Here is a 10,013-nt window from a genome sequence, read left to right on the forward strand (position 1 = left end):
CTTGGCTTTTTGATCTGTTGGTGCCACGTTAAGTGTTATGGGTAATTAAGAAGGGTAATTAATATGCCACCTGCTCTCCTACTTAGGGGCAGGTGGCGGGAATTTTATTCCACTTTCTGCATATTTTCCCCGTGCCTTGGCAGGGACCGGAGGGTGCGAAGGTCTACCAGCGCCCAGAAAGCCTCCCCTTTCTTGTTTACCCAACGCAGCGCCCTCAGCAGCCGCGTCCTCTCGGAGCAGCGGGGCCGCGGGTGACAGGTGACCGCAAGGCGCGGGGCGGCGGGCACCCGGCTCGCCCCTCCCCGCGCGTCACGTGTGCGAGGATGCAAACTCCCCCCGCCTCTCCTCCTCCGCCCCCTCCGCCTCCCGGCCCTCCCCGTCCTCCCGGTGAGGGAGTGCTTGGCAGACGGCGCGAGGGGGAGCGAGCGAGCGGGCGCAGCCGGGAGCCCGCAGCCCTGGCGCCCGCCGCCGCCCGGAGCCCCGCAATATGCCGCCGCGGCCCGCTGGCTCTCGGCCATGGCGAGGCTCTGCCGGCGCGTCCCCTGCACCCTGCTCCTCGGCCTGGCCGCCGTGCTCCTGAAGGCGCGGCTGGTCCCCGCGGCCGCCAGAGCCGAGCTGAGCCGCTCCGACCTCAGCCTCATCCAACAGCAGCAGCAGCAGCAGCAGCAAAAGCAGCGGGAGGAGGCTGAGGAGGAAAGGCCAGAGGTGCCTGGGGCATCCTCCACCTTGACTGTTCCAGGTAGGTCCCGGCTGCCGGCCCTGCCTCTCTTACTCGGGCGATCGCTTATGGCCTCGCTGGCTTCCTCGCCCCTTCCCTAGCCGCCTCCATCCTCATCCCTGTCCCTCCCGATCTCCCCTGGCTGCCTGTCCAGCCTTCGGTCCCTTGCTCTGGTGTCGGGAATCCGCCTTTTGGTAATGAGCTTTCTGGGAAGCTCGAGCACTGCAGTGGGTTGGAGAGGGGTCGGGAGCATTGGGGGTGGGTGACTGCCTGGATTGATTATCTTTTTTTTTTTTTTCTCCCTCCCTTCTTCCTGAATTCTTCCCTCCTCCCTGGGAATGACTGTACACACACACACACACACACACTCCTCAGATCCCTTTAGCATTTTGTTCTCTATCCTTTTCTCTCCTAGAGACGGAGAAATCTTGCCATAGACACCCACACACCCCTTTTCACCATTTCTCCTCGCCTGCTGTATTTAAATTTAGCCATGGAGAAAGAAATCTTGATTTATTATTTATTTATCTCTCTCCTTATCCCAGGAAGGTTTAAGGGTTCATCTTAAAGAATGCCTTCCTTACAATAAGACCACGCAAAACAAAATGAAATAGTTTGTAATTGAAGGGAAGGGAAAAAGAGAGGGGGGACAGATAAGGTAAAGTCTGCAGTGATATTAGTATAGCAAAAGCCTGTCCCCAGAGAGGGAAATCTCCTTGCTTGTTAGTAAGAACTTAAATGAGGCAGATTCTTGACGAAATACGGCTGTAGTGTATGTGGATGAAACAGTTCCCCAGTTCCTCTCTGGTCTCCCTCCGCCCCCCATTATAGCTCCATCAGAGGGATAATCCAGCTCTTTGCTTACTAAGTAGCCTCTCCCTACCTCCCAACCCAGTTCCCTTCCTGGCTGTAGATGCTGTCTGCTGTTTGGAAAGAAAAAAAGCCATTAATTTTCTGGCAGGTGGGCTTAGGTTTTGGGAAATCAAAGTGAATTATATTATAATTTTTTTTTTAATTCTGCCTAGTAACATTATACAAGATGCTGAAAATGAGATTTAAAGAGTGGAATCATCGTCTTATTTTGTATTGCTTGTTCATCATTGAGGACCAGTACTCAGGCATGCCAGCTGCGATTCATGACACAGCCAGGATGATTTAATTTATCAGAGTGCTCTGAGCATAGGATGAAATCACCAAAGTGTGCAGGAAAGCATGTGTTTCTGACACCCTCTTAAACCAATTAATAACACTTAAGTGTGGCTAAAAGTCCTGAAAGGTTTGCAGTGTGTGGTGGTTTTCCTACCTAGCTTTTAATAACAGAAAGTGATAACAACACGGTTTGGGCGAGGCAGCTGTTACACATGCTGTTCACTAAACTTAAGGAAATTGAAGATAGGAGACTGAGTGTCTTCATTACAAGAGAGATTTCACAAATTACTAAACAGAAGTTTGGGAGAGTGTTGATGGGTTTTATGGTTTGCAATATATTTTTTATTTTGATTTATTTTTCAGGAATTTTAAATGGGTTTTGACTACTGTGATATATATAAATGTTGTGATAAGGGTTATGAATAATTACAATAATAGAAATACCTTTTGTATATGGCATGCAAATTAAAATATTTGATTTTGGATAATTGTGAGGGAATATTTTGAAAAGGATGATTGTTTGGGAAACTAGCAGTTTTGGTCTTATTTTTCTATTAGATTAATTGAGCTAAAGGAACCGCTATCCAATAGATCAAACTAGAGCCCAAAAAGTAACATATGAGGACTCTTCTTCCTCCAAAACTCTAACCCCCCAAGCCAGTGGCAAACAAGAGAGTGATTCAATTGCCTGCTGTTTTAATTATTGGAATATCAAGTCTTATAACAAAACACAGCCTATAAACAAATGAAGTTAAAATATCCCTCTGAATTAATTGTGATCTCTGCATTGAACTGGACTTCCTGCTGCAACCTTTGCTCTGCTGTGATCTATTCTTCTCACACAGCTAGTGATCTTTTAAAAAACATTAAATAGGATAATTTCTGCTCACAGTTCTCGAATGGCTTCCCATCTCTCTCATTAGATGCCCCAGATCTTGAAAATGGCCTACGGAGGTTTGGATCCTTTTATCCCCTCTCCCGTCTCCTGCAGCCTGGCTCTCTGTTTCTTCAGTTTGCAAGGGGGCTCTGGTGCCTGGCCTTTGCACTTGCCATTCTCTCTGTCTGGAATTCTGGAACCTCACATTCTTCAGGTTTGCTCAAATGTCACTGTAACTGAGAGGCTTTTCCTTACCAGATATACTAAATAGTAATTTGCATACCCTTTGGCCCTTACCCTGATTCATTCTCCTCCATCACTTATTATCCTCAGCCCTTCTTATAATCCTATTTCCCCTTGTTAGAAAGTAAGCTCTGTGAAGGCCTGGACTTCATTTTGTTCAATGCTGTATTTCTAGTACTTAGAAGAGCACCTGGTACCCATAAATAGTCAACCGCTTTTTGAATGGGTGGATGAATGAATATGCTGGCATCAAGGATCATTTTCACTTTCTGAGTATTTGAGAATTTCTCCATTGGAGAAATTCTCCATTGGAACTTAGCAGAGGATGTATAAAAATAAAGGAATGTTATGTAGGAAGATTGTAATAAAGGTTGTAATGTATGCAAATTTTGGATCTTAAATTTTAGCTAATTTCAGTATTTTTCTTATGCTGACTATTGAAAACTGATTGATAACAGTATTTAAGCCCACTTATTAGGTTCTGTCTAGAAGATTCTTTCCCTAGGTGTACTTACAATCCTCTTATGACCTAGGAGGGTATTAACATATTATACCTTAAATAGCTGTGATTGAGCCTAGGTTCATTCTTTGCCCCTTTTTGGTGCTTCTGATTCTTTGGATAGTCATATGAAAATCTGGTAGAACTTTTCTCAGGCAAAATTAAGAAAACTAATAAGACGCATTCAGTGACTAAGTACATGACTAAGTCTTATCAGTCCACAGTAGAGAAATTGAACATTGACCTTGGTTGATATTCTCTGGATTTATTATTCTTAAAATTTATGTCTCTTTGTATTGCCGAGAAACAAGAAAATGAGTTTAAAAAAATGTAAAATTAAAAAAAAATTAGGATTAACAGTACATTTCCATTTTTTCAGTAAGTTGCAAAAACATCTTCAGAGAATAGTGAGAATAGAGAAAGGCTAAGGTTGAAATCTGTCAAGTAAGTTTTCTCCAGTGTATGCAGCACCTCTGATTTCAGCACCAATATTTGCTAGAAATAAATATTCGAGGGATCAGAGAATTAATTTGGGGGCTGGTGGTAGCTGAGACAACCATATCATCATATTCACTCTGATGGCCCATTGATGGGAGGTATGCTGGGGGTGGGGGTGAGGGGAGCTGGGAAAAATAATGAGCTCCATTTTAAATTCTCCATGTGAAGCAGAGACACAGGGGGTCTCCATGGATCTTTAGAAATGTCTTTTGCGTAACAGAAAAAGCTTCTTGAGAGGTATATTTTCATGGTATAAAAATTTTTGATTGTACATTTTTGTGATAAATATTTTTAAACTTCTTATTTTGTAAAATGTTAGATATATAGAAAGTAAACAGGAGAGTGTAATAAAAGCCTGTACCTGTCACCCAGCTTTAACAATGGTCCAGATCCTGCCATTGTTGTTTCACCCATACCTCTACTCATTTCCACTACATGGATTTTTTTTTATAGTTCTTTTTTTGAGGTAAAATGTACATACTTGGAAATGTACATATCTTAACTGTACTGTTTTGACAAGTGGGTGGATATATCCACATAAACATTGCCCTATCAAGATATAGAACATTTACGACACCCTAGAATACTCCCTCACACGCCCTTCCTAGGCAGTCCCTGGCCCTCACCTAAAGACACCTGCTGTTCTGGTTGTTTTCATCATAGGTTGATTTCACATTTTCTAGAACTTCACAAAATGGAATCATATAGCATGTGTCCAGCTTATTTAGCTTAGGGTAATTTCCATAGATTTCATTCATTGTAGCACGTTCAGTAGTTTATTCTTTTTTATTGCTGAGAAGTATTCCATTGTATGAATTACCACAGATCAGTTCATTGCTTCTTCTATTGATGGGTATTTGTTTTTTCCCAGTTTTAGGTATTATGAATGAAGCTGCTTTGTTCTTATACAAATCTGTATGTGGACATGTTTTCATATCTCTTGGATAAATGCCTATGAGTGGAATTGCTGGGCCAACTGATACACTTTTTCAGTGTAAAAAATGTTTTTCTACATATTCTATGTACGTGGAACCTACCTCATTTAATAAAATGATTAAAAAATAATGAAATTTGATATAGAGTATTACTATATACTTGTTCTTAAAATAACTTGATTTAAACTTCTTTATTAAAAAATTTTTATTGTGTTTATTAAATGTTTTGCTATACATAGTGAAATAGTTATTATAGTCAAACGAATTAACATATCCATCCTCTTGCATAGTTACCTTTTTTTTGGTGGTAAGAGCACCAAAAAAAATCTACTCTCTTAGCAAATTTCCAGGATGCAATACAATATTATAACTATAGTCCTTATGTTGTACCTTCAATCTCTAGACTTAATCATTCTACATATCCACAGTGTTGTACCTTTGCTCTACATCTCTCCATTTATTTCCTCCCACCCCTGTTTTATTCCCTATTTAAATCTCCCATCCATGAAAGCGTTTATTTATTTACTTTTTTTCTGTTCAAGAAATTTGAAAATCAGTAGGACATATGGGATTAGAAAGTGTTCTATCTAAAAGTACTCATGCTTTAAAGGCCATATTCCCAGATGGGGTAATCATGATTTCTTTCCAGGATTTTAATAACCGAAAGGAATTATTTCTTGGTGTTGATTACAGGTTGAAAAACACATGCCATTGTGTTGATTTTGAATCCAGTTTGTTTTGGTGGTGGTTTTGCAGTGTTCTTAATGTGACTGAACAGAAACCGTACCAGATATTTTTCTGAAACAAAACTCTTCCCCCAACTATATAAATATTGAACTTGATTCTCTTTCAATGTTCTGTCTGACTAGGTCAGCTGCAGTATTGTTGTCATTCGTTTACTTGGCTTAGTGTAATGTTTCTTAATTTCCTTTTGTCCAAATTGCTTTAGCTCGGAAGTAGATACAATATTTTGCATCTGCTATTGGTAAAAGTTGTGCTTTGGAGTACTTACCTGGAAAATTCTAAAACCATGAAAGCTATGTGTTATAGTGAAATACAGTCATGCATCACTTAACAACAGGGACACATTCTGAGAAATGCATCATTAGGTAATTTTGTTGTTGCGTGAACATTATAGAGTGGACTTACACAAAACTTGATGGTATAGCCTACTACCTACCCTGGCTATATGGTAGAGCCTATTGCTCCTAGACTACAAACCTGCATAGCATGTTACTGTTCTGAATATTGTAGGCAACTGTCACAGAATGGTAAGTGTTTATGTATCTAAACATAGAAAAGGTACAGTAGAAATACAGTATTATAATCTTATGGGACCAGTGTCTTGAATATGTGGTCTGTCCACTGAAATGTTGTAAGTGGCACATGACTGTATATGCGTAAGGAAATAGCTTCTGTTTGTTCTGAAGATTCTGTTTGGAGATGTCTCTTTAGCCTTTTGCGTCAGCACGATACTCATGTCCAGGACATACCAGATTCTGTGCCTTTTAAATTTTTTTCTTTTATGACTGTTCATGTCCTAATGACCAGGCTGTATTCTTAAATACTTGTTGATGATGTCTGTGAAATAAAGGCCAGTTCATTTGGGCCTAAAATGAGGGAGTGATTCCTAGTGCCATTTCATGCAGGGCAGTGGGTGTCAAAGAAATGGTAATCACTTTCCATCATTACTAACATGTCAAATACGCCTCAGTGACCTAGTGAACCAAGACCGTAAAATGCCTCAGTAATGTATTACAACTCTTGAAACCTTGAGTTGATAATACCAGAGTTCTCCATATTAAGGTTCTATGTCGTGCATAGAAGTTAAGATCTAAAATTAATCTTATTTATATATGAATTAGATTTCAATTTCTATTTAATGTGCTTTTTTTTCTTCAAGCAGATTTCTATATCATAACAAGTTAGGGAATAATGTAAAATTTAAATAAACATTCACCAGTATTATCAGTTATTGTACTTAGTTCATTTTTGTTCATGTTCAGTAAAGAAATAGTATTTATAAATGGTGTATTTTTAAAAATTTTATTTATTTTGTTTTCTTTTTAACAATTACAAAAATGTATGATATATTTTTAATTCACTCGTTAGCTCTGCTGAAATTTAGAACACTTACTTGGCCAATAGCAAATCTTATCTGTGAACTCAAGTGCTAGCTGAGCTTTAGGTGACCAGTTGACCAGTTGGAAGCTGCTTGAAATGTCCAGCCTCCACTCAAGGCTCATGCTGTCAGGTCCCTGACTTATATCTGGAGTAAGTGTTATAGAGACATTATGGAATTCCATACATATCCTTTGACTTTTATAAAACAAAAAGTATTCATGGTTTTATTCCCATTTTCCTACTCTTCTGCTTTTTCATAACAGAAACGTGACACAAACAGAAACAGGATGGGTAGCTAGATGCTTTGTTTTTCCAAATGGTTTAACTATAACTAGGAGTTAAATAGAGATTGCAGATGTCCTGGACTTGTGATTCACTGGATTTTGTGACCCATTCCACCCTTGCCTGCTCCCATATATTTTGGGAAAGGATAGAAATTAAGGTGTCAAAATATGGCTCAGTATAGTTATGTTTCTTCAAAACTTTAAACGTGCTGTTAATGTTCTTTCAAGTTTGCATGGGTAGAGTTTGTTTATAAATGTCTAAGTAACTGAGACAAGATTACCAAACAAATACTCATTTACTGTAAAAATGAAACAGAGGAAGACAAGGCAACATTTTTTGCCTAAGAGGAAAACGCCACTAAGAATAATGGACATGGTAGAGTTTATTTAACTGTTTAACTAATTAAGTAAAATGAACCATACCTGAGTCGATGATAAGGGTGGATCATGACAGGAATTCTGATCAATTCAATGTGTGTACCGGAAGTTAAAAAAAATCCATTTACTTGTTTAGATGAACTAGTACCTGCAAAATATTTGCATTTAAAGACAGATAATTTCTCTTCATAAAATAGGTACTTCCTAAAGTATATTTTACAATATATTTGTGCTATTCTGTAGTTTTTAGCAAAAAAGCTATGATTTAATACCTAAATTTCAGTTTCTTTATATTAATCAGAATTTGACTCTCATTATAATCTTTTGAAAAAATTATTTTTATAGTATTTATCAAACAACTAATCTGATCTTCTGTTATTTACAATGAAGCAATATCTAATGTCAATTAAAGTTATAATAACTTTTTAAAAACAAAAGTGGTTACGGGTTGTACTAGACTCTATACTTTATAATAAGCCTTCTTGGAATCATAGGCTCTTGGAACTAGAATGAGATAGGAACTTAAAAGCTTTTGCTCTGGCAATGTGTGAAAAGTGTATGACAGGAGCTAGAAGATATCCTTAAATTATGGTACCACCCGGCAGTTGAAAGTCTGATAAACCTGTTAGTTCAGGATGATTTGATGACTTCCTTCATAGCAAATACAAAGAGTGAACTTGTTCATAATTGAAAACTTTCACTACTAACTGATTCAAGTTTGTGAATCAGAGAAGTCAAAAGAATGTGTATTTTAAAATTGCTTCTGTACCATAGTATTTTAAATAGGGAAGAAGTCTGTAAACCAGTAAAACCTGTAAATGTAGGGCATAAAGATGTCGAAAGTGAGTAGTTGGGAGGTTCAAGAGAAGAAAGAGGGAGGAGTCAGGTAAGTCAATAGTCCATGGAGGAGGAAAGTGCTCACAAGTAGTGAATCTTCCTTTCTTCTTTCCCCCCATAGGTGTGACTCACTGTTTCTTATACCTTCTAATGCAGAGTTCTAGGGAGCCAACAGAAAGGTATAGGGAGCTCATGAGAACCCTGAAATTAATTATACAATCTGCAGTTATCTAGTGTTCAGTGTGTCTGTGAGATTTTCAAAGGCATCCCTGACTCCCAAAAGGTTAAGAAAACCTGCCATGGTTAATTAAGCCTTTGTTGGTGGACTCAATAAGAAAACAAAGGTAACATTCAGACTCAGATAACATTTAGATTCAAATAACATTTTTGTGTTTTCTTAACATGTGAGGTTTTTTGTTATTGTGGAGATATGGTGGGTAAAATTAGTAAGCGTGACAGCAGTATCACCGATCCTGCCAGAAGGCTTTAACCCTTAAAAAAAGCGATTGCTCAGGATGCACGTACCTTGATCAATTCTTTCGGCCTTTGGTTTTTCCATTCTGTTGGTAGAATGGCTACCAAAATGTAATAAGTATCTTTTGATAAATTGCATGACTTTGAATTGTTTCATATCCAGGTTTCATTATATAAGAGACTGGCAAGATACCTTACACCTGAAAAAACCCTCTGTTCAGAATTCTTTGGCAGTCAACCCAGAAACTCTTTGTGGGTCTTGGCTCTTGGCTATTCCACTGAAGGATAGGGTCACTGAGATTAAGTTAATACTCTTAATATGGGCTCTGATGACTTTTCTAGTCATCTAATCCCTCAAGGCCTGATTATAAACCTCAATCAATTTTGGCAGACGGAGGCCTACCCTGGTTGTTAGTAATTCCCAAAGAAGGCATTTATAAAAACCTCGGTCTTTTCCACTGCTGAGATAAGTATTATATTAATGTTTGGTCTTTAAACAGTTTTGGGGTCAAAATAGTAATTTCAGCCTACAGTGATTTAAATTCGTGATTTAACTGCTATTTTTATCACCAATGCTGTGCTAGGCTTTTGGAATTAATATCATCTCTAAAATCAATGAAGTTCATATTTTTCTTACTTTTTTGATTCACACCTCTCCTGGTTTCACTAATAACTAACTGCATTGGAAAAGCTAGATGCCATGAAGAGTGAATAGCAGAGTGAAGGATTTCTTGGAGGACTAGCTCTATTTTGCAAAATTTTTCTTTCACTTGGAAATCCAAATGGAGAAATTTGTATTTCAGCACATTCTGATGTTTCAAAGATAAATAATAGCATGTGTTAAGACTTGGAAAGGTACAGCTTCAGAGAACAGCATAGGGCACAGACATGAAGGTAAAAAAGATATAGCCAGGTGTGGTGGCTTGTGCATGTAATTTCAGCTACTCTGGAGACTGAGGCAGGAGTATTACTTCAGACCAGGAGTTTGAGACCAGCC

At 38.7% G+C, this 10,013-nt stretch overlaps 1 protein-coding gene across 1 annotated transcript in view; it reads left to right on the forward strand.

The window, feature by feature from the left end:
* The first annotated feature begins 410 nt into the window (after positions 1 to 410).
* The window catches only part of FAM171B (family with sequence similarity 171, member B), a 62,399-nt gene continuing 52,796 nt past the window's right edge, over positions 411 to 10,013 (forward strand). Inside the window, exon 1 of the mRNA XM_012663654.1 lies at positions 411 to 739. Within this exon, the coding sequence (XP_012519108.1) occupies positions 517 to 739 (223 nt within the window). The 5' untranslated portion in view covers positions 411 to 516. The remainder of the gene's footprint in view (positions 740 to 10,013) is intronic.

The sequence above is a fragment of the Propithecus coquereli genome, unplaced genomic scaffold, assembly GCF_000956105.1.
Source record: "Propithecus coquereli isolate 6110/MARCELLA unplaced genomic scaffold, Pcoq_1.0 Scaffold82, whole genome shotgun sequence".
Classification (NCBI taxonomy): domain Eukaryota; kingdom Metazoa; phylum Chordata; class Mammalia; order Primates; family Indriidae; genus Propithecus; species Propithecus coquereli.